This window comes from Pipra filicauda, unplaced genomic scaffold (assembly GCF_003945595.2).
Source record: "Pipra filicauda isolate LSUMZ 115617 unplaced genomic scaffold, ASM394559v2 scaffold20_size4479445_pilon, whole genome shotgun sequence".
In the NCBI taxonomy this organism is placed as follows: Eukaryota; Metazoa; Chordata; class Aves; order Passeriformes; family Pipridae; genus Pipra; species Pipra filicauda.
Window position 1 is genome coordinate 3,411,728 of NW_024104321.1, and position 25,761 is coordinate 3,437,488.

General features: G+C 36.0%; 1 protein-coding gene across 9 annotated transcripts in view; it reads right to left on the minus strand.

Moving 5' to 3' along the window:
• Positions 1 to 25,761, minus strand: part of RALYL (RALY RNA binding protein like) — a 375,799-nt gene that overhangs the window by 105,447 nt on the left and 244,591 nt on the right. The window contains exon 1 of one of the 9 annotated variants that reach the window (XM_027736504.2): positions 4,673 to 4,782. The exons of 7 other annotated variants lie outside the window; for them this stretch is intronic. In XM_027736504.2, coding sequence (XP_027592305.1) covers positions 4,673 to 4,709 — 37 coding nt within the window. In that variant the 5' untranslated portion in view covers positions 4,710 to 4,782. Of the gene's footprint in view, positions 1 to 4,672; positions 4,783 to 25,761 lie in introns of those variants that run through there. One more of the 9 variants, XM_027736505.2, reaches the window with a different exon arrangement.

The window sequence follows — 25,761 nt, forward strand, 5'->3', positions numbered from 1 at the left end:
CAGTATACAGAAAATTCTTTCTCCAGCAAGACAAGGATTCTTTAAAAACATACATCAGATGTCACTTGTGGACAACACATCACTAAATACAGCACACTAAATTTCTGCACCAACCACATGAACTCTATATGCAGCAGCTACTTGCATAACTTTTGAAAATAATTTAGTTTACATTCATTTTACTATAATTTATTTAATCCTTTAATAAATGTACATGTGCCTTACTACATCACTCTGTATGCAGGGAAACCTAGCACTGATCAACAAAAAAGAACATAATCCATAGAGGTAAAGCTGTGACACATTTCCTATGAGGAGAGAGAAATTGCCGGAATAAAAGGAAGTAGAATGTCTTCCCTCTCATAATTCCTTAAAAAAAAATAAAAGTCATGAAATATGACCAGTCATCTGTTGGTTTAAAAGAAGCAGAACCTTCACAAGACCTGGTTACTTAAAAAAGATACCATTCCCAGCATACCAGTATAAAAAAGATGAGCAATAACTATTTCAGCTAGGTAAACTGTAATATATATAAAAGGAAACAGATATTTTACAGGGAACTGGTATTCAAGCGATGGTAAAAGTCATTAATGCATTTGGAGCATGATTTCAGGGACATTCAGTGTTGACAGGATCCTTCATATTGTCATGGACAAGTTTGGGAAGTCACCTTGGAAAATTAACACCTTGGAATGGGACAGGATCTGTAGCCGCACTTACAATAACTGTTGACTTTATTGATGGTTTCCAATATTCAGAAGTAACTGCTTTTTGCCTCAGTTGCCATTGTGCTCTGATTGTCACTGCTGACGTGCAGGAAAGACCCCACGACACTGAAAATGTGAAGCTGAAGAAAGTGAAAGATAGGTCCTATTTTTTCCCCCTAATTTTTCCATTTTTGCCCTTACTTTCCAAACCCCAGTTCAGGTGAGTAGCAGGGAAGTCCCACACCAGCCTCTGCACTCCAGGCAACACTGCCATCTCCTCCTGGGTGTTGCTGCACACCTTCCTCAAAACACCACACTAGTCCTTACTCTCTCTTTATCCTTTTGCAGTTATTCTGAGTCAAATTTTAGTGTTAGAATGAAGAAATATTAAGGATCATCTTTTAATTCTTTTCATACACAGTCCTCCACAAGGTGGTGGAGATTTAACTTGTCAAGCTACAGAAACCATGAATAATGAAGAATAATGAGAATTTCCTAAAGCTGATTTGGAGGTAAGTAAATATTTTCCAATCTTATTGTCTTCAAGGATAGTAGCCTGCCTTGACTTCTGTAACAGTGAAGTCTACAAGGAAGACCCCAATGAAAAATGGAATGTCTGCTACTTGCTTCTTGAGAGAAGGCTTGGAGGCATGGCATCTCCATGAAGAAACTGTAAATAACTACATCTCCATGCAGAAGACCCACATGTGCACTACAGCTTACCACAATTCTTTTTCTGACCCTTCTCCTCAGCAGCTGCAGCCCCAAAGCAGGACAGTCTAAGATTCAAACCTTTTATTTCAGAAAAGCTCCATCATCACACATTTACGAGTCTTTCAGTGTTTGTAAACTTGCAGTTGTTACCATGGTTTCCCCTCAGTCAGTCATTATGTCCATGCAATGAAATGAGAAACTAGTCTATCAGCTAGATCCTGAATCAAGCACCCTGAAGGATCAAGCGTTCTATAATCTTTGTGTGCACAGAAATGTATGCACGGAGACTGTGTGTGTATCTGTAGGTAGGTACAGAAAGTCAAACAGAAACAGTCTTAATCTGAATTTTGCTTGCTTGGTGACACAAGTTTTACAATTTTCTGTGATAGTTAATTTAAGTTCTCATAAATTACAACAGTTATGGAATAAATAAAATATGTTTTGTACTTAATATGAACACCACTTTGACTAGAATCTAAATCAAAGTTACAATAGAAGCAAAACATTAAGATTAGCTTTGAATTTAGAAGACTTATGTATGATGTTGTAGCTAAAAAGATATAAAGGGAACCTCCATCCTATTCTTACAGACAGGTAAATAGACCCATTTTTTCCATATGTTCACAGAATCTCAGAATAGGCTGAATTGAAAGGGACCCACAAGGATTCTCAAGTCCACTTCTTGGCCCTGCACAAGACAACCTCAAGACTCATACCATGTTCCCGAGAGTATTGTCCAAACGCCTCTTGAGCTCTGTCAGCCTTGGTGCTGTGACCACTTCCCTGGGGAGTCTCTTCCAGTGCCCAACCACCCTCTGGGTGAAGAACATTTTTCTAATATCCAACCTAAACCTCCTCCGACACAGCTTCAGGCCATTCCCTCAGGTCCTGTCACTGGTCACCACAGAGAAGAGATCAGTGCCTGTCCTCCTCTTCCCCTCACAAGGAAGTTGTAACTGCAATGAGATCTTCCCTCAGTCTCCTCCTCTCTAGGCTGAACAGAACAAGTGACCTCAGCTGCTCCTCATACGGCTTCCCCTCTAGACCCTTAACCGTCTTTGTTGCCCTCCTTCGGACACTTTTTAATGGCTTAATATCTTTATTATATTGTAGTGTACAAAACTGCACACAATGTTCAAGGTGAGGCAGCACCAGTGCAGAGCAGAGCAGGACAATCACCCTCTAGCAACAGTTTTGTACCTGGGACAGAAATTGGAAATGGGGATTACTTATATTTTGTGTTAGAAAAATGTCATCATGTCTTTACTTTTTCTATCCTTCTCTGCAATCTGACGTGCTTTTAAATTAAGTACAGAATGTATTTGTACCTTTTTTAAAACATTAAAAAAAGGGTTAGGAAAGCAATGGCTATAATACTCTGAAGTGTGTATGAAATCCAAAAGCAGAAATTCAATGAGAAAGAAAAAGCCACAAAGCTCACTTTCATTTTATGCCACAGGTTCAACTGTGGTCGTGAGAGGTAGTGAGGAGATATAAGCCTCAAGGTTTACCTCACAGACACTGGAAATTATATACCAAATATTTTTTATTATTACTTATTAAGGGCCACCAGAAATGCACAGAAAATGTAGTACCTGCTTACTGTTTAATTGCAGCTGCTACCATAATCCCTTATATTTCAGAATAACAATTGCTTAGATGAAATCTATCCTTCAAAAAGCCTTTGAATGATTTAAACCGGAGCAATGTCAAATTACTTGAATTGTTTGGTTTTTAAGGTCTTTGCAATTGCTAGTTAGCAAAGAGGTATTAATGAAGCATTCACGTACACAGTATTGGTACCTATATATGTATAATATATACACCTTTATATATATAATATATCACATATATAATATTGAGACATTTTATAGTTTTGGATCTTAAAACAAGTGATAGTTCTAAAACCAGAAAACATTGCAACAACCACCCTCATAATTACAAATTTGAGTCTGATCATGTTTCATTCTTTTTTTTTGCCTCTAGACAAATCACAGATTTTCCTTGGAGTCAGCAGGAGTGAAAGGCAGGTTGTCTTCATAAAAGCATTCTTAGAAGCATCCTGTGCTGTTTTCATGAATGACTGTATTCTTGCAACAAAAACCTAACTCAACTAACCAGGCACAAATTTTCTTATTGTACACCATAAGCAGGCTTGGACAAGAGAGATTGCAAGAATGCAGCTGGCTATAGAAAGAGCTCCCTGTTTACATAATAAAGATGAAGTAATTAATATGTTAAAATGAGCTAGATTAATTATAATTTGCCTGTATATGAATAATTTTCTTTCATCGCTGCTATGGGAACAAAATTCATGATAATTTATTTTATTGAATGTGAGGCAGATGATGGATTTCCGTTGCAGAGATTTTAGCAGAGATCTGTCCTGCCAAACTTTCTACATTCAGCACATCCATTTCTTTTAATCAAGACAAAGTAAAAGACATCTATACAGATTCATCTATAAGGATCAGAAACTGAGTTCAGTGATATAGCTGTATATATCCCTCTGAAAAACAACAATGTTCTTGTCCAAATGAAGTCCAAACTTATCTGCTTTTGAATTGATATTCCCCTCCCTCTGTTCTCTCCCTGAAAACACACAGTGCCTATATGGCATTTTTCTTAGAGGAATGTCGTTTTTGTCAGGTGCTTAACTGGAAAATCATGCATTTAGAAGCCAGTGAATTTTCAGGGCTGGAATGTTTTAAATACACAGCAGAGACACATGTATGCTTCCCTTCCCATCTCCCCACCCACCTCCTCCCCAGTTTCTGTAGTTTAAGCAAACTACTTAATTCTAAAAGTTATGATGGAGGAAAATAAAATAACCACCCTTAAAGTTCTGGTATCACTGACTCCCTAATGCGAACCACATAAAAAGTCCACCAAGGGAAAGCATGTCAACCCTGTCAAATCAAAGGTTACAACTAGCCAGTCATTAAAGCCTGAATAAAGGACTCTTCTGAACTAAACTTATATTCAATCTTTATTTCTTTGTTGATATCATAAAGCTTTCTGAGGGTTTCCATAGTAACAAGTGAGCTAATTTTTGTAATTTTTTTTTCATTTTAAAGTTCTTGTGTGCATTTAATACACAGATATGGTGGGATAGTTGGCATGGAATACTGTTTCTGCTTTCCTGGTAAAATTCAACCAGAGCAGGGTAAAGTATATTATGTTTTCAATGAAATGGAGATTTATTCTCCCTCCTCTGCAAGAAAATTAAAAAACCTTTACAATTTACTTACATCTTTGGTTTCTGCGCTTGCTCTTGTACATAGTCATTCTGAAGAAATTCCACTTTCTATGAAATAATTGCCTTGGTCACAGACAAAAGAGATCGTGCTTCTGCTTTGCAGAGAGTCAGTTGCTCACTGACAGAGGGTAACCAGCAATCTCTCAGAGAAAGGCAGGGTAATACCATTCTCCTAAAATCCAGGGGAGATGTTGCTGGCTCTAACTATTTTCTCTGTAGAAATCTAAGAGACAAAGCATATTTATTTACATATTTTTTTCAAAATAATTTCATACCAGCTAATAAAATCCAGAAAACACAATGAATTATGTAATCAGACGAAGTGGGGTAATGTGCAATTCGATGATCTGACATCAAGATTCCCTGAAAAATCCCTGACATAACCAAAATTGTATAAATGACTTTATAAACTAATAAAAACTAACTTTTTATTTGAGAGGTCTTAGAATTATGCATATGAGGACATTAAAATATTTTGGGCTACATTTTCAAGCAAAATTACTATTAAAAGAAAATTAACACATGTTAATTAAATCCTGACTGCAGGTCTGAGCTCATGAATAGAGTATTCAGGAAATAACATATAACATGTAATTAATCTTTTTCATGCCTATGTTTACTTCTGCATTACCCTTCAATGATTTAATTTGGGGAAGGTTATTTAAGCAACATTCTGCTGACGGCTCATTTTTAAAGCGACTCCATTTTCTGCTAGTCTGTTGAATCACAAGGTCATGGTGAAAAAGTGGCAGCATTGTATGATCTTCCATACATATCACCATTTCAAAGAATCCAGATATCTTCCTAATGGGAGCGGGGGAAAGGGGAAGACATTTTTGCCATGCTGGGGAGATAACATTCAAGAAGATACCAGTAGCAGTTGTGGAGCTGACAAGAAGTGGAAATTCCAGGTCATTCAGCAATAAATCTGCCTTTAATAAAATTGTGTGAAAGTATTTCTTAATATTTTAGGAAATTCATGTTTTAAGGTACCTGTTTTGAGATATTGATCCCAGATACCACAAACATAGAAGTGCTGAAGGAATAGAGCCAAAGTATAGTGACTGAAATGTCTTAAAAACTGATAATAATACCCTTGCTGTTGTTTAAAATGCATAGTTGGACAGCAACTGTCTAAACTACTCAAAGAAATCAAAAGCTAATATCTTTGGCTTACATAATGAAAAATAACATCTGATGTCTATGGATCATTCATGTTTCAGTCAAAGACATGACCAATTTGCAATATTAATCTAAAAACATTGACCTACAGTTATTTTCCTGATGCAAAACAATTAAAAAAAATCTGCCTACCCTAAATTTTTACTTTTTCTATATTTTTTCCCTCTCAGATATATCAATATATTTTTATATCTCCAATATAATCATGTGTAGCTTTGTGCACCATTTAATTCTCCTTTCAGTTGTTTGGTATTCACATGTCCTCACATTGACATCTCTGGCTACTGAAGTGAAATCTTTTCTTTATACTGGCTCTATTAATCTGATTTCCTCCTTCTGTCAAAATCTGACCACATATCTTTTCATTTGCTTTGGATTTGTATCAGCAAAGCTGAGGATAAAGTGTAGCCTGAAGAAAGTGAAAGCAATGGATAATTTTTTTAGATTTCTTTAGTATTTCATCTAGAGTCATCTCAAAACGACACAGTTGAAATTACACCATATCTATTGCTGAGGTCAGCAGAAAGGTGGGAAATTGCAAAGCATATCAAAAGGGACAGGAAGGAAAAAAAATTTGGATAATTATTAGTTGTTAAGCATATCAGAAGATAAAATATCTGTACCATAGAGAAAGACCCTGCAGGCCTTATACTCCAATAGTATTGTGCAGTTCATATCCATTGGAGTCAATATTTTTGCAGGAATTTATATGAACTGATGATAATTCCACAGTTGTCCTGTTCTATTTTTCCTCTGAGTTAATTTGCAGCAGAATCATGCCTGTGATCTGACTTAGACTACAGAGATCTGTGGTCTCCCTTTAAATTTGATGCTTAATGTAGCAATCTCTTCTTGCTCTTTTCCTTCTTATACCTGAAGGCTCTCATTCATATTATTCAGTTCAATTTTTTCTTGTTTCATTGATTTGGCAAGAGGTCTTCAATCTTTTTTTCTCAGCCCACATTAGATCTTAAATATAAAACTCAGTTCTTTTTCTTATCATTAATATCTAATTTTTCCCCCAGTTTTTATAATGTATTTAACCTAGTCATTTATTACTAACTTTCCATATTATATTACACATAGCACATACAACAATATGTGTATTGTTTCCACTGGTCTTTCATGCATTATTCTATTACAACCATGTATTTGTATGGAAGTATCTTTACAATGATATAATATAAAAAAATAAACTAAATGTAAATTTCATGGGATTAGAATTAATTTATTTAAAATCAGTGATCCCTGAAAGCACAGCCTTTATTGGTTTTTCTTTGTGCTAATTGTAACTCTAATTTGCTAAAAATAACATAAATACACTCTGTCTGGTGAATCATTCTAGGTGTCTTCGTAAAAAGATATTTCAAGAAAATAACAAAACTTGAAGGTACTGGTTAGCTTTGAGTGGGTACAGCTGCCTGCTGTTTCTCTGTGTTCCTGTTTTCTGTTAGGAGAGTTTAAAATTCACTTTCACACTATTACAGCTTGAAAAAAGTCAGAATCTTGCATATGGCTGGTTAAATGCTGCAAGCTCAGTGAGGTGGGAAGAAATGAATGTAACCTCTCAGCAACAAAGATCACCTGGTCATGTGATGTTTATTACTTTTTTACAAGTAAATCTTAAATGATTTCAAGAGTTTGAAATGTTCTTAAAACAGTCTGTTGGAATGAATTTTGTCTGTCGTTGCTGGTGGTAACAGAATTAATAATGTCCATATCTGCACATCCCATATCTCCTCTCACTTTTCTCTCTTGACCATCCTACTGGTCTCAGTAAGGAGTTTTTCTTTGAATACTACAATAAATTTCTCAAACTCTCTTTTAAGAAGAGGAAAAGGACAAAGTGTAGATATTTTAAAAATATAATTGCTGACGAATGTCACATATTACTCATCAATAAACACTTTGCCTTGATTGTATCCTCAATTTTATTTTACAGGGAGAACAGATCTTAGACAAGAAAAGAAAGTGGAAGAAGCTTAAAGTGTGTTCTGTCTTTCATTGTTTAATTTGATGCACCCGAAGAGTCTTCTTAGATAACAACCTTTTATATAACCTTTTATAGTTTCCACTGTGGTTATTTTTATGATGTCAACTAAGAAAATATTACATCTATGAATATGAATTAGGGATTTTATTAAATAAAGGATATATGTAAGGATCAACATTTAACTTCCTCCAAGTAATAACCACTCCTTGATACAAGTAGTGACATATTAAAATCATATATGCACACCTTTTACTAGTATATATTTGGATAATTATCTAATGATAATGTTTTTTAACATAGCGTAATGTTAGATAAATAAAATTCCCTAATGTCACTTAGCTATTAAGGCAGGTGTGTAATAAACTATTATGTTTATGTTGTAATGAGGATAGAGCTTAAAATATTGGCCAGACCATATCCCTGCGTAAAACTGTAAAATACTGCACAGGTTGTGGTGGGTTGAATAAGAAAGAGTAAAATTTGTATGTCTAATGCCTACATCTGTAAGTTAGAATCAGTGAGTTCCATAAGTGTTTTTTTGGAAACAACAAAGCTGGCTAGAATTCCTGAAACAGATCAGAAATGAAGACTAAGGAGAGTGCCAAAGAAGGAAAAGATTTATTAAAATGTTACTTGTAGACTAAGGAGCTCAATTCAGGTGCTTAAACATTCATGCCTAGCACTACTTTGATGATTTATGGCATCTGAGACATCCATATAGTGCCAGAAAATATGGCACAGCACCTGTGGGAAACATACAACCTTCTGGAGCAAGCTGTTGAAGCCAAGGCCATTTTATGTGGCTCTAAGTGTTACCTTAAGGTTTTTTGATTTTTTGATTTTTCTAATTTTTATAAGTTTTAAGAAGTAATTATATAGCAGAAGCAGATTTTAAAACAGCTGCATTATTCCCTTACCCTTAGCACAGTAGACACACATTCCCCATCCCTCTCACCCCAATTCCCCTATCAATTCTCCTAAATTCCATTAGAATGTTTAGTCTCTCTCCAAGGTAGGCCACCTTCTGTTTGAGAACATCTAATCCATAGTCTGAACTGCAGGGTACGGTCAAGAACTGGGTGACCGTGTGCCCTTTGTGCTCTGAGGAAGATGAAGATGATGAAGTAAAAGACCCCAGACCTAATTCCCAAAAGGCAGATGGGGGTGGATCAGGGCAAAAGCCAGGGGATGGAAAAATCTGGGATTGGACGGACAGTATTATAAATTGTAACACCTAAGACAGAGAAGGCACACGTGTGTCTTGTAACCTCTGTGTCTTAGAGGCACCATTAAGTCCTTTTTTTACCCTACTTCCAAAAATTAAATTGCCTTGCAGTTTGTTTTCTCCCTGAGTTTTCTTTTAGGCATCAAAGCAAATATTTAGGCAACTGAACCCAATGCAAAGAGTTTTATATTCAGACCTCCCTCTGATAACTGTCTTTATACTCTGTCTTTTTTATACTTACTGTGATTTTTTCAAAGTGGTCCTAACTTGAGCTCTCAGGTCTTGACCCTGCAAGATTATGATTGACTGCGGCATGAATTATGTAGAAAGAGAAAATGATGTGTGATTAAGAATTTGAGTATACTCAAAGAGGCCGCTATTAGTACAGAGTCCACAGCTGACTGGGTGTATCAAGAAATTGTGTGGATAAAAGAGAAATAATGTATCATAATACTTTCAAATCAGCAATATCTCCCTTTACTAAAGACAAAAAGCCTGTCGAAGTGTTTTAAAAGCCTTCCTTTACTTCAGTTGATTTTTACTCTGACCAAGCGTTTGTATCCAGAACAACACACAGTGTGCAAGATTTCATGAAAACCCCATGTATTCATCAATAGCTGCATTAGAATGAATTTGCTACATTCACAGCATTTCCATCATCTAGCAATTTAGGGAAAAAAATCAGAAAAAAATTTTGCTTTTCTGGAGCTACTGGATTTGTAGAAAACTCTTTGATGTTTCTTGTCTCTATTGTCTTCTACATTTATGAGATTTTTACCCTGAGATCAGCTCATTTGGCTAGAGCATGGTGCTAATAACACCAAGGTTGTGGGTTTGATCCCTGGATAGGCCATTCACTTAAGAGGTGGACTCGATAATCCTTGTGGGTCCCTTCCAACTCAGAATATCCTGTGAAATTCCACTTTTCTTCAGCCATACCAGGCAGTAAGGACGCTTCACCACAAAAAATTCTTTTTGAGATAGCAGGAGAAAGCCCCTAAGGTGCTGGTCCTACTTTCACCATGGGTAATTTGCTCTTCTTCAATGAAGCTTTTTCACTAGAATTTAATTTTTCTCATTGTTATACTAACATTTATCTTTAGTCTTTAAGAAATTTACTGTCATACTTCCCTTGTTAGACTGAGGTCTTTGTATCAGATGTCACTATTAGCATTCAACCATACGATCACAGAGGTATGAAACAAGGCCTGACACCTTCTTTCTCAGGCAGGAGCCCATACTGGCTCTTCCTTCTGTCCCTTGCCCCGTTCTCAGCAGGTTCTGATTCCTCCAAAAAGAGTTTTAGAAATACATTTGGATATTTTTCTGTGACTAACAATTTCCAAAGTTTCCTACAAATGTAAGGTTGGAATCAACATCTGCACATCTGAAAGTAAAACTGTTATTTATTAATAAAGAGAGAAATTTCAAAGAGAGACAAAAGGTTAGTGGAAAATCCCAAATCAACCAAGTAGAGGTACTTTATAACTGTCCTTGAATACATGAAAGTTTGACACAAAAAAACCACGAAGAAGCCATTTTCTCTGTCTCTGGATGTTAGAACAGCCATGGGGATAGACGATAGCAACAGAGGTTTAAATTAGTTGTTTGCAAACCAGCTTTGTTACCGGTAAATTGAGCTATCTGTTGCATAAGAAGGGCTAAAGAATTTTATAATAGGTTAGGAATCTCAGAGAGGAGCCTACCTAAGAGGAGCCTACCTAGGAGATGGATAGTAGTTTTTTCCAAGCCTTATTTCTGATCCTATATACCCAATTAAATATCAATTGTTGTAAGATTCAGCACTAGATGAGATTTGGTCCATGTTAGTCCTGCCTAATATTAATGGAGCATTTCAGGCAGATGGAGACTAGTATGATACTTGTTTGACACCAAAAAGTGTGAAGCATATAATGTCCTGCACCTACTTTTAAGGAATCCTAAAAAACCAACCTCTGCTCCTGACAGTGGAGAAGCTTTTTCAACCGGGAATGAATGAAACCACCTGTGGTTGAATCCTGCTCTGTACCTTTCAAGCTACAAACACTGGTCTGATAACTCAGGCATGTATAGATACACATTATGAATACCTTTTAGAATTTCACTCTGTCCTCAATTACGTTTGAGTAGCTTCCACAAATTCAGAGGAGCTACAATACATGGATATGCTGTAAGCATGAACCTTCCACTTTGCGATTCAGAATGATGATTTTGCACGAATTCCTCCACAGCACTCTCCCCAGTTCCAAAGACTGACAGGGGTTCTAGAGCAATTTAATACTTTCACAACTTTAACTCCCTCCTTATTGATCATATTATCTTATATAATCCTTAAGTGAAACTTGGTCAACTCTATCATGTTCCCTGTTTCAAGAAACGAGTAATACAGTAATGAATGCCTGATAGTTCTTCATTTTCTCGAAAAAGTACCAGGTATAACAAAATATTCCTCTGTTAAATGTCTGAAAAAAACCCCTAAATTTCAAGCTCAGAATTAGATATTCTATAAGGCAGCTTCTACAGTCAAAAAACACATCTTCCTTTCTGCTTTGGCAAGTGGAAAAAGTAGCAAATCAATATCAGATGAATGCCATTCTGACTCCTTTCATTTGCTTTACACCTTCCTTAAGATCCAAGCATGTTCCTCCTCTCTAAGATCAGTTTCTTTCCTAAGCCGTCTCAGTTCTTGACAGACTTGTTCTTGGTTAGTTTCCTTTAGGTTTTGAGCAATTTTAATTTTTTTTTGTTTTTCCTAAATCCTGACTTTTTTTCATTTAATCTTTAATTTTATTTTAACCAGGATTTAACTAGCCCTGAAAAGTTTTAATTTCTTCTTCTACATGCTTTGGTTGCTAGTTTGGCTGGGACATTTCCTCATGTTTTTCATCTTGAGGTTGTCAGCATCCAGCAACTGTATTTAGTTACTTTCACTTAGTTACTTTCAATTTCTAAACACCTGTTTAACAACTAAGACAGTTTTAAGAGATGTTCAACTTCAGATTTCTCAGATTATGGGACTAAAACACACTTCCTTTCTATTAAAAAGAGTTAAGTTTGTGTCCCAACTTTTTTTCCAAATATAAACCAAGATTCCACACAAAACTGTATTTTCTTCAGGCTTTACATTAATATAGTTCAGAATGCAAATGATATATAAAGAGGTGGTCTCCGTTTTTCTGATCATTAAACTATTTCTTAATAATTCAATTTATGAGCCATAACACTGGTAAAACTTCCCTATATTTTACCTTACAGTAATCCTTTAAACGATCATAATCTTTAATGTATTGCACAATATACCAAAGTTAGAATTCACAGAATTTCCTAAATAGAGCACAAACCCAATCTTGAAATTGGAAATACATTAATTTAATGAAAAATTTAGAAAAATGGCTATAGGATTTATGGTAAAAAAAATTAGCTTTGCTAGTTACTAGCACACTAAGAATTCAATTAGGTCTTTGAAACAATTCCTAATATGTCTAGAATTAGTATTTTGAAATGTAATACTTTTTTATCTATTGGTAATTTTTAAAATTGTAGTGGAAAACTGTCAGAAAGACACTAAGTATTAGTAGTTTTTTCTTTCTGGCATGATCCTGTAGCAGGCACCAGTTTCCATCATCTCAGAGCTGGTAAATATTCTGGATACTGTAAATATAAAAGAGTAGACAAATAGCAGATGTGGAGGCAAATCAGCTGTGCTGAATTAAAAAAATATTTAGGCTTTTAACAGATTAGCAAGTACTTAATTGTGGATTTTGTACAAAATCCATACATATTTCTAGAGAAACAAAGAACTGAATATTGGTGAGTTTTCATGAGAGATTTAAGAAAGATCTTTCTATGAATCTATCTTTATTCTGCTTAAGTTACAAAATCATTCCACTTCAATATAGAGAGTTGTTTTTAATGGGAATTACACCCATGGTGTCATATTCTGCAAACAGATGATATCCATTTCAATTTTATTCAATTGACATGCAATTAAATGCTACCGCGTTTTCCTTTTCACATTGGTTTTAATTATCACACTGATAAAACACTTTAGCGTGCCAGCTTTAATGGGACAAACTTTCAGAACAGAATCGACTCTTGAATAACCCAAGAATATTGGAAAAATTCATGTATCTTGGTTCTGCTTAAGGGCTCAGAAGTACTTGACTATCTCAAGTTTTACGGGCATAGCCATTGGAAGAAATCATTTACTATCATCACCATTGCACTGTGAGATCCTACTTTAAAGTTTTTATGTGTTTATTGAAACAGCTTTAACACACATTCAAAATGCATTTTCAGTTCTTCAGTCTGTTGAACGTTGTCTCCCTTTGCCTCCAAAACAGAACAGGGAGAAGCTGAGAAAGAGCTTCTTGTGAACAAATGACGCCCTTAAAATGTCAATTTAGGGCTCATGACAATGTAAACTGATTATGTTTTATATCAATGTTCATTACAGCCAATGAACAGTCGCTGCTTCAACCTTCCATTTCAGACTAAGGCTTTTATAACAGCAATCAAGAGAAAGTTGAAAATATTCTACTTTCTTTTCTCATTATATGGGATCTTTCTTTCTCAGCGTGTGGGACTCAGGACAATTTTAGTCGTAATCAATCAGTGCAGTAGCTGGCTTAAGAGGGAGAATAAGGCCTTTAAAAGAGATGAAAAGTAGAAGATTGATTTTGGGAATAATGGAAAAAACTGTATTGTAGCAATTCACCAGGAGACCATGCTAAAGGATGCACTATTGTCATGCATACAACAACATTTTTTGAATTACAGGGATCTGCAAAATACCAGAATGACTCCAACTTCACAACTGCTCCTACTTTTTGTTGTGTTTTTTTAAGAGTTCATGTACATGTTCCTATGTGGGGTGACAAGGTGGGGAAAGTGCTAACAAGAGGTTGTTACATTAAAATTATTAATGCATCAGATTTAATGTCGTAATTAGATTGGTGGATGTCTGGGGAGGAGACACCTTTTCCCTGAATTCATGAGTTCCATTTTTAGAATTTGCCAGCTATATTTCAACTTCTCCAAACATTACAGCTGGTTCAAAGATAATTTCTGAGACAATGGTATCCCAAAGAGAAATGAGAATTTTTTCACTATGCTTATAGCAAGGTGAATTATTTGGTTTTGTTTTAAACTCAGATCAAGAGTATTGTAAAACAATAGCGCTGAGTAGCATTTAACACTTTTTCACTGAAATGCTTTAAATATTGGAAAGGATATGAAACACTTAATACACATTTTGCATTTAAAAAACCCTGGCTAATAACTAGAAACCCAACATTTTACAGAAATTTTAAAAAATCATTAATAGTAAAAAAGAGCATCAGAATATGGTTTTGCATGATAAAGTAAAATCAAACAAATCAAACATTCCAAATCAAACATTCTCTAGTGAGGAATGTTTCAAAATTACAAGAAGAGGAAATTGGAAAGACTAGTACTTTTCACCTTGAGGTTTTACTACTAAATATCAGATTATACTGTGAATTAACTGCTAAAAATGCACACAGCAACTCTTTTCAGTATTCAAACCTTGAAAACAGAAGAGTGTTCTCAATGACCTGAAAATAAATTAAAAAGACATGTCTGTACAGTAGAGAAGATAAAGAACGCTTTTTTTCCCCTTGTGGACTTAGCAGGAAAAATGCTTTCTTATTAAGGTAAAGAGTTAAGAAGCTGAGCAAAACTGTGACACTAAGATATGAAAGATGCTTTATTAAACTCTAGTCTAAAATTGTAGGCAATGATTAACTTAGATGCCAAGTTTTCTATTCCCTATTCTGTGGCACCTTGGAAAGGTAAAATCATTTCTCCTAGCATGAGAATAGCAGCTTCTGGAGTTAGTCTGTTCACAGAAGATACCAAAACCATAGGGATATCCATAGTAATTTTTGAAAAATCCAGCCCCAGATCACTACCATACTTGAAAATATCTGTTCTTGGTTCAGCTACACCAGATGAAACATGTTTATATTTTTAAATGAAGTTTGGCTTTTACAGATAAGCAATGAAACCCCTCTGTGATGCTGCAGCAAAATAAGAGAGGGATTTAAGAAAGGCCGTGTTACTACTCTCCATCTATCTCTAGACTGAAATTCCTGCTCATGTCTTAGAGTATAAATGTGTAGTAAATTATTTTGAAACTGATATTCATAGGAACCAGTTCAACTGACATTGCATTGAACATGTAGGTCCCTCCTGCCATTACTGAAAGAGCAAGGTGGTTTCAGAAGCTTGCACAAGGTTGATAATAAGTGTTGGCTACATTGACATCTAAACGATAAAGATAAGTAAAGTTCCAATTCTCTCAAAAAGGGTTTCTTTCCTCCCACGAAGCAATGATTTCAAGAGGAATTACAATTAGAATAGACAAAAATGAGAACCTTTGCTCTGAAGTATGATAGGAACATTAAACTTTGTGGGAGGCTAATTGAAATCAGACAAAACCTTAATTGACCAGCTTTTTCTTTCACAAAATAAAAAAATGCTATGAATAGTCCACGTTTTCCACAGAGTCCAGATCTCTCATTTAAGGCCACTTACACATTATTCTTTGGAACACAGACCCCAGCCAGACCAGCCTCAATTTACTTTTTGTCACAGGAAAAACAGTACATGCAATTTTGCTATCTTATAAATCCAATATCTGGATTATTCCACTCAAAAAAATAAAGCGATGAGTCCTGAATATTATTTATTCTAGAGGGATACTATCTTTACGACCAAAATATTTTAGAAAATGAGGTTTGGAGAGTAAATGTCCTGCAGTACTTGGAATCAAATGCTAATAAAAAAAGAACATGAGAATATTTTGATTTGCTTTTCTGATTGGCATTAGCCTAGTCCCAGTCATCTTTCCTGGGACACTTTAACTGTGGTTTAACTGAGTGAAGGACTTGGCAGTGTTAGATTTACAGTTGAACTTGATGATGTTAAAGGTCTTTTTCAAACTAAATGATTCTGTAATTCGCTGATTCTACGGCTAAATGGAAATAAATAATTATGCTTTCGTGTTTTCCCAGGGAAGAAGCAGATTGATTGAACCTGGCAAAGATTCATAGGTGCTTGGAAAAGGCAAACCAAAAAAACTACAAGATCATGTCAAGCATATAATGAAATCGTATTGGTCCAACTTTAATCTAAACCACACATAATGAAAACTATGATTGACACTTTCAGTAACTTCCAGTAAATGCAAAAACAAACTCATGTGAAAAACTGAGGTAGAGTTAACTGATATAAAAAATTATTGCAGAAAAGCATGGAATTTTCTATGAACTGTACTGAGGACTAGAAAAAAAATACACTGAAATACTTTTGAGAGTTTCATATGGCTTCTGTCAACACTACAGCTGAATATTTTGAACAGCAATCAAATATGCAGGATTTGACCAAACAGGAAGAGAAAGCTTTGAAAATCAATACACTGGATGGAAGGGTCCGGTGTAGAAATATAGTCCTGCCAAGAGTATTTTTGACAAATTTTCCAAGAAGATGCAGATCAGTGCCACAAATGCCACAGCAGCAGTACATGTGACAATTATTCTTAAAGAGATTAAGATTTTTAAAGAGTTTAGCAAGATGCAGTTCTATTCAGCAACACTTATTGAAGCTAATAAACATTAGTGAAATAGTTTTCCAAATGTTAATAGAGGAATTGGTTCTGAGTACTATCAAATTAATAACCTTTAAAACACCTGACTTTGGGGAAGGGGAAATAGGATTATATTTCTTAAAATTGATCAGACAGGAAATATCCAGTGAGGTTCAAGAATGTAGTATTTTTTATTAATGGATTTGATATGAGGAAAATAATAAAATTTTCACCTGTTGTAAATTAGAGGTTATTATATGACTTAGTTGCCTGCATTCACAGATGACTGAGTTTCATGATGTGGGAGGTTCTATGTTATGCAGAACAAATCCAGGGAAATCATCAAGATTATTTTAATTTAAATTAACCAAACATTTGGCTCACAATTATTGATTTTCCAGTTTAGTGAACTTAATAGCCTGATCTTTCCAATAGAGGTAGGAATTTGATCTGTAAATGATATCTCTCGCTAAAGATATGACTAATCATGCCATTTCACTGCCCAATCTTTTCTTTTTTGATAAGATCATCTTATTGGAAGTATTCTTGAAATTTTCAACGGTGTGCACCTATGCACACGAGTGACGGGACAGACTCAGCACAAGGATTTTTAACATAAGGCAGAGGGAGTGGCCTTCAGCTATGGCCCTTTGAGCTAAGGAAAAACTTAAAAGTAATAAAATATTTAAACTTTTATCTCCAGACTCCTTCTTCGATGACCAGTTCAGTCTCACATCTTTGTCTCCAGTGCCATCTGCTGACATGAGCTTCCATTACAACTCCAAAACCAAAAGGATGCAGCAGAAGGAAATTCTGCTGAGTTTTGCACCTGCGGTAGTTCATATTACCAGAAATTTCTTTTCAGAATTATAATTGTGATTAATTCCACTTGCTTTTTAAAATTTTATGTTGTTCTTTATGGACATGTGGGGGTTTTCAGTAGAGCTACTTGTCTGCATTGCCATCATACAGTAAAATTGAAGATGTTTTGTGGATTCTGATTCTTTCTAGTGCATTCAAATGAGGAAAAAGAGCAGCTATCCGAAAATCTTCAAACTGCATTATAAAGTAAAGGAGGCCCTTAATTTATAATAGGGAAAAAATAATTTTCTATGGTATACAGCTCTGGATACGGTATGATTAGGTTGCTTATATCCAAATGAATATGACCAAATTATGCTCTGAAGTTGTCATTTGACATTTTAATTGTTTGCTCTGATTTGCTGGATTTTAGTTAAGCTACTTCTTGCCTCCTTGAAAACCTTTTGCACCCAAGGAAGATCTTGGCTTTTAATCATACTGCCGTTGAAGAGGTCTATCACCTTAAGGTGGAACCTTGCGTCGGGATGGGGTAAAAATGCAAACATTTTCCAGTACAAAAAAGCTAGAAAAATAGGTGTCTGGCAAGCATTAGGACAAAACCAGCAAATATATTACTCTTGTTCAAACTCTGAGGCAGCTCACCAGAATTTTTACATTGATCTGATTTTTATTTGCTTACCCATGAGACTGTAAAAGAGGAATCAGAGTCCTTACATGTGTTTACTCCTTTGACCCTGCTTCCACCTTGTTCCCCTTTCCTTTTTCTGTCTCCTCATCACAGAAAAATGAAGAAACCTTGCCATCTTGTGGTCAATGGTAGTTATTAGTCCAACAAACTAAAACATGAAACAGGCTGCATGCACTACACTGGTCACCATATGGAGATCTGCAAATTCAGTGAATTTAAGGAAAAAAACAGAAGAGAACAAAATTTTTGAAGTTAAAGAAAATGTCATACAATTTTACCAGTTTTTCAGAGATTATAATAGAAAGGTCTCGGAACAAGAAAAAACGAGATATGATGGGTAAGTTGTATTTTTTTTAAAAGTCATCTGATGAGCTCTCTAAACCACTGGAGATACAGCAAATATTTTCTTTTGGCAAATACTTGACATTTGCTAAGGAATCCTATCATCAAATTCACAAACTTTCATCAAAAATTTAGACTTAGATGAGTTACAAAAACCTGTTAAGGCTGCTATTGATCAGCAAAGTAGCTGTTTTCATATTATCTGAAACCCCAAACACGTGAAATGTTTAAAAGTTACGACTTCCACAAGGAATGCAGAGGATAAAGGCAGCAAATTTTCTGCCGACTGCTTCTCAGAAGATGTAGACAGGTGGCAGTGGCCACCTTTCTGCCTTAAGGGATGTGCCCAAGGAGAAAAAATCTCCAGATGGTATACACCTAATGAAGCAGCTCCTCTCTCTGCCTTTTCACTTGTCATAGTGAGCAGATAAAATGGATATATCAATACTCTGATTATTTGTGCCTGCTAAAAAATTTAGTCAAAATTATTTTTCTAATTTATGCAGGCAGACAGTATTATATTCCCCTGACCACCCACAATACAAGAGACATAAACTGAGATTCATTTGACTTATACATAGACTTGATCGACTTGTGAAGGACTGGTTAGTTCTTTTTTGCTTGAAGATCAGGTTGTCTCTACTGCTATGTAATTTTTTTCTCCAAGTCTTGCAGCAAATTCAGTGGGGGTTTGCACACAAACCCATGAGTTAATGTCACTGTTTTGTTAATTAAGAAAAATTCTCAAAAAATCTTGTTCTTTATATGCTCTTCGAATGACAAGCTCTCATGCAAGGCCCTGGAATAATGAAACTTGATGGAAGTGATATGAGCTCTGGAATTTCTGGATGTTGAAAACCCATGGAGAGTACTTGAAAATAAGACCCACCTAGGACTTTTCTCTTGCACCAAAGACTAACTATCATGGAGTAGCCCATGTGAATAAAAATAAACACTTTTATTCCAACACAAGGTAGCTACAACCAGAGTACTTATAAAAATGGTACTTAATCTTTTTTCCAAACTATGCCTTGGCATTTCCAGATGAGTGATAGTTGACTCAAGCCTAAATCATCCCAAAATGACTCTGAAATTGGATGCTCTAGATAGTTGAGGTCCTGAGCCTGGGACCATTCCCCAGATCATCTCAGATATCTTCAGGTGTGGCCAAACATTTTTACCTCCAGATTATAGCAGGAGCCTTGGATCTGAATCCTGAGTGGAAACAGTTATGAATAATAAGCACATTATGCTCTTTTATTATAATGAATTTCCATCTCAAAAAAAAAATAACCTTGTTCTCTGTTACTTACTCAAAGAAGAGAAAAAAGATTGTGGAGAATTTGTTTAGGAGAATTTGTTAGAATTTAAATTTTATTGAAGGAGGAAAAGAAACGTGTTTGTGGTATGGCTCAACTGGTTCTGGAAAGGATTTTTTTTTCTCTTTCTATTTCTATTTCTGTTTCTATAGCTATAGTGCTTGTCATAGCACTATAGCAAAAATTAGGGCATGAAAGCCTGCATTTGGTATGCAGTATTTGAGTTCTGTTCAGGTGAGTTAAAAAAAATGAAAACTGCATATTTATTAATGACAGAGAACTTTTACATTGTTAGTAAATGAAAAGATACATTGCCAGTCAAACATTCAAATACAACGAAACCAAGATACATTCTACCCTACCTAGAGGCAATGGCACACAAGGTAAGATAGCAGATTTATTTTTAAGAAATTTGCATGATTCATAAAATTTCTGTTTTAAAATTAAAATCATAGAGATGAAATTGAAGTAGAGGCAATTTATTTGCAATCAAAGGAAGCAATCATTACAATGAAGTTAGTCACATGTAAGAATGATAAGGATTATATTTGAGTTGAGGATTTAATTTAATGTCTAACCTAGCAATTAGTTTCTTTGCATGAATATTAAGAATTATGTAGACTGAATCTAGGTAGCCGTATTCAAGCCTCAAAACCTGTTCCACCTGTTCCACTAGTAACATATCTGAAGAATTCATTTGAAAGTTGTGATGCCTAATTTTTAAAGAAAACAACGAAGATACTAACAAGCATACATAGAAATATAAGTAGATTTCATTATCACTCATAACCATTGTTGTCTGCATATAAAGAACAACCTGAAGGGTACAGACAGTATCAACCAGCAATGTCCCTGTGGTTTGGCTAAAAACAATTTGATCACGGGAAGTATTTAGCAAGAGGGCGGCAAGTTCTGCCAGGCTTCTAAATGCCTGGACAGAGGTGGGTAGATGGAGCAGAAAAGAACTAAGTATGGCTCTGGGACAGTGCAGTCACTCCTCTGCCTTACCTCACTGGAGACCCAGGGACTCTAAGGAGCATCAGACATGGACCAAGTTTAATTTTCCCTAAGAAACAGCTTACTGCCCATTTATCATGAAAGATAAAGGATTTACAGTAGTCTGTGTCAGAAGTAGGGATCCAAAATCTCAGTTTAAGGCATGTGTTGTAACAAGTTCCTAAACATAGGCAAGCTTAAGTCCCCAAGCTTTCATCTGAAAAAAATCTAATCATAGGACAAAAATGAGGCCTGACACATTCCACCAGATTTGCTCATTTCAATGATGAGGGTCAATCATGAAATTACAAGCAAGAGATGGAACCTGCCTAGACTATGATTGTTTTAGGTTATAAATCCAATAGGGGAATTTTTCTTCCCTACTCCACTATAAGAAAACAGAGTGAGTGGGGGGAAGGGGGTCAACTAGCCTTACAAAAGAATCTAGCTGGCCAGATCACATTCCTAACAGATGGTCCATCAGAGGTGGGGAGAGGGGCGGAGTTTTGGGAGGGTGTGGCTGGTTCTTCTCAGAGGGGAGAGATCAGACAGGGGAGTTCCTTCTCTGGGACAGAGACAGGGTCTGTGTCCAGGCATTTTTGGAGAAAAGGCCTGGAAAACCGGTCTTTCTGGCTTTTTGTCCTGGTGAGGCCTGACCACTGGCCTCGGTCGGCTCACACACTGCCTTGTGACTCCAGCCGGGACCTACTGGGTTTTTCATCGGAGAGTTGCGTGCCCACTGGGAGAGAAGGGAGGAGCCTTGAAACACTGTCATCGGAGAACAACAGTGAGTCCTGTGGGGGGTGGACTGTTTTTCCTTCTGCCCTTCTTCCACTGGGGGAAGGGTCTCTGTTTTCTTTTTCAGCTTCTCCCGCAATCCGAGACCACCCCCCAGACCCCCCTTCCTGCGCGGTGACCGCCAGAGCCCGACAGCGCCCCCTGCCGACACCACAGAGCACTGCAGGCTCTGCACCTCCAGCGATCCAACAGCGCCCCTGCCGACCGGGATTAGAACCGCGCTAAAGACAGAGAAGTATTCAGAACTTTTTTTTTGTTCTTTTGTTTGAAGGCAACTTTTGGGTACAGGACTATTGTCTAGTTATTTTTTTGTGTTCTGTTACTGTTCTTGCCAACATACATATATCTTTTAATAAAGGGTTGTTATTTCTTCTGTTTTTTTCCACACTTCCTCGTTAAAGCCCCCTTAATTTTGAATTTACAATTGCTGAGAGAGAGGAGTTTGGTTTGTCTCATAACTCATCCTCTTTAGCAAACATTCCAGTCTCTTTAAACTGAGACAATGGTGCAAATAAAGACTCACAGCCTAGTTTGAAGACACCTATACACAATTACTCTTGTCAAGAAGTTGAACAAAATTTGTTATTTCCTCTAGTCTCGACATATTTTAAGAAAATTTTATTCAAATACTATTTTCAGTAAATAAAAAACCATGTTACAACATAAATAACTTATAATTCTTTAAAAGGAATCATTATGTCTTTCTCTTAGGCTAGGCAGAGTTTTGCTTGCTGCTAAGACAGAAAATCTCCTAAAAGAAATGCATTTTATGAAAGCTCAGAAAATTTTTCTGATTACATAGGACAAAATTACTTCAGCACAGGGAAAGTAAAAGTTGAATTCTCATTGACTAGAAGTGGCCACCTGTATTGGCTACCATTAAATATATGTGGCAAATTTATTTACCCTTGTTATATAGTATATACTGCAGAAGCTAGCAGTCTCTTAAGAAATATTTGCAGCTCATCTGGAGTAGCACATGAAATTTGAGTGAAACATGACTAATATAAACCTGTTTTGATTAAAACTGTATATGTTTTTTTTATAAAGTAAATTTATAATGCAGTTAAGACACTGAGAAGAAGTCAATTGGGTAATATACAGAGAAACAATACAAAATACAATCACTAGAATGAATAACAAGTAGAGTAGCTCCCTCTTCATTCAACAGCTTCTTCAAAGGAACCTTAACTATTTTGCTTTTATACATATCTACGTCTACTGCAGGGTTCGTCTGTACCTATATCTCCAAAATGCTCTTTGAGTCCCTTCCTGCAATGATGCAGGGCGAATGTGTCCCATAGAGATTATGTATAATAATACACAAAGGTAGACCAAACAAACAAAACTGCAAGCCTTTGTACAAAATTGTCAAGTTTATGGCTGACACGAGAGAGTAAAATTGAGCGACTAAAAAAGATTTAGCCATCAGACAGACAGTCATCTGACAGATCTTCGTGTTTCCATCCATTCCATTCTCTGTAAAGAAATAGTTCTGCTTCAACAAGAGTAATCACATAACAAAAAAAAAAAAGCTGAAAGATTTTTTTTTTCAGTTCTAAGGAACCCTTTCTCTGGGTGTTTATGGCAGTTGAACTGCGACGCTGAGGTTCATCCCAAGGAAATGTCCTTTTCTGTGAAGTCTCTGCTACTCTGAAAGAGTTAAAACTTCAGGACAAAGGGAAAGGCTTGCCTATTTTATTATGTTTTGATGGATGGAGTCAGGGGATTACATAGTCATAGGATGGTTTGGGTTGAAAAGGACCCAAAGGATTGTCTAGTTCCAATCCCCCTGCCATTGGCAGGGATGCCTTCCACTAGACCAGATTGCTCAAAGTCCCATCCAACCTGGCCTCGAACACTTCCAGGGATGGGGAATCCACAACTTCTCCAGGCATCCTCTTCCAGTGCCTCGTCACCCTCACAGTAAAGAATTCCTAACATCTAACTTAAATCTACCCTCTTTTGGTTTAAAGCCATTACAAGTGGGCAAACAGTGTCAAACATAAATTCTGCTGAACTGATTGAAAGTAAGACATCTGTTCCTCCTTGTAGGAGATATCCTACATACATTGTAAATATCATTGTTAAAGAATCTGAGGAAAGAATGAAAAGGATCCTTAGTATAGCTTATGGGTAAATTGTCACACCCAGAGTAGTGGGGGAAAAGACAGTAAAAAAACAGAGGATACCAAATAACCAATGACTGGAGAGACTAGTCAGCAATACTTAAAAGGAATCCAATCAGATGAAAGAAAATAATAATTAGTACTTTTCTCTAAGTTTTGTAAATATCATAATTAAGAGCTCACACATGCCATGACTGGAGTTTGCTGCGAAATTCACCCTGTCACAGAAAAGGGCTCTGGAACGTCAACTTTATTTTTGAAAAGAAATTGTCTGACTCATCTAACTGCAAAGGGGCAGCTAATAATACTCAGTTGACTTTTCAGAGAGCTTGAAACAATGGTTCTGATAGGGGCTAATTGCGTCGCTCGCCACACTCAGGGCTCTCTGAACCTGCTGCTCTACAAGTTAATTATTTTTCAGTGTAAGACAAATACAGAATTCAGTGTGGAGAGAGTTCATTTTGCCATGGCCAGAAGCCAAACATCTGCTTCCCTGCTCTGCTTCATCCTGTTATTTTCTCAGTTCCTTTTTTTCTTTATTTTCAACAAAGTACTGCTTGAATTTTATTTCTTCCCTTTTTTTTCCACCATTACAACAAAAAAACAGGATTCAAAAACAAGTAGGGACAAATATCCATTTTTTTTAAACATGGTGTAAGCAGAACAAGAAGTTCAGATTTGGCTACTACACAACTCAGGAAACGGAGGAGATGTCAGAATGGATCTGACTAAGATGCTGAACCATTGAAGATCAATATAAATGTCTGCTTCCACACCACATACAGAACAAGGGAGGAATACATCAGGTAAAGGTAAAGCTGTCTGGTCTATAATAGTATGACTGTGTTTATGTTTTAAAGTTAAAAAGAAAATTATTCTCATTTGGAATTTAAAAAGCAACCTCCATTCTGTAATATGTGACATGTCCTTGGGTGTTATACTTAAGTGCTGAAGACTTTACACCGTGGATAAGTGTTTCCTACCATGGAACATCTTAGGTGGCCAGTATACCTGAAAAATAGATTAATTCTTTCTGTAATTAGACAATAATTCGAGAGCTTATTTTTTACCCTGACAGACTATTAAAAGAATTGTGTTATCACATTAAATTTCAAACTCACTTCCAGATAGATTTGTAATAACTGATCTTTCATAGATTCCTTCATAGATTTGGGCTTTCTTAACCCCCAGAGTTCTCCATACTAGGTAAAATATTAGCAAATGTAATTGAAGGTTATATCAGATGGTGGCAGCAAAGGACCTTCCAGTGTTTGGACTTCAGCAGTGTGTATCTAGCATACCCACTGCTCATTCCGTGTTAGGCTTTCAAGTACCACCTATGCTTAGGAGTAAACATTGCACTGCATTTGTTTCAGCAAGAGGAAAAACAGCAAGCACGTGGTTTATTGCTTGTTTCTCAGACAAAAAGCCCTGTTGAAATTGGATGTAACTCATAGCACAGTCAAATAAAATAGGAAGAAAGAAAAGGTAAATAAAAGCAAACAATACACATAAGTAAATAAAAGAATGAACAAATAACTCTGTAATCTCCTGGACAGTGAGAAATTCCTTGAGTGTTTTTGTCTGGGTGTTAGAAGAAATTATAACACAGGCTGAGATAATAAGTATTATTTTCATAACTAACATTATTCTGTTTATTCTAACATAAAAATGATTACACTCACACAACAGGCAGGTCTCTTTTTGTGCACTTGCTAGGGCTCAGCTGTAAGTCAAGAATCAAATCTGAATCTAGAACCTGTAGGGCATAGGAGATTTTCATTATTTGTAGATGAGATTTCATAGTTTAAGAGGCTGAAGATGGATGGCCCTGTTCAGTACTGTTGCTCTGCATTATGCTACAGGTCCACAACTGTGGGCAAATAATTAACAGCAAGGTCAGATATTGCCTAGGAGAGACTTGAAAATGGATTCAGGAGAAGAGAAAAGGAAAAGTAATATTAAATTATAGTTGAAA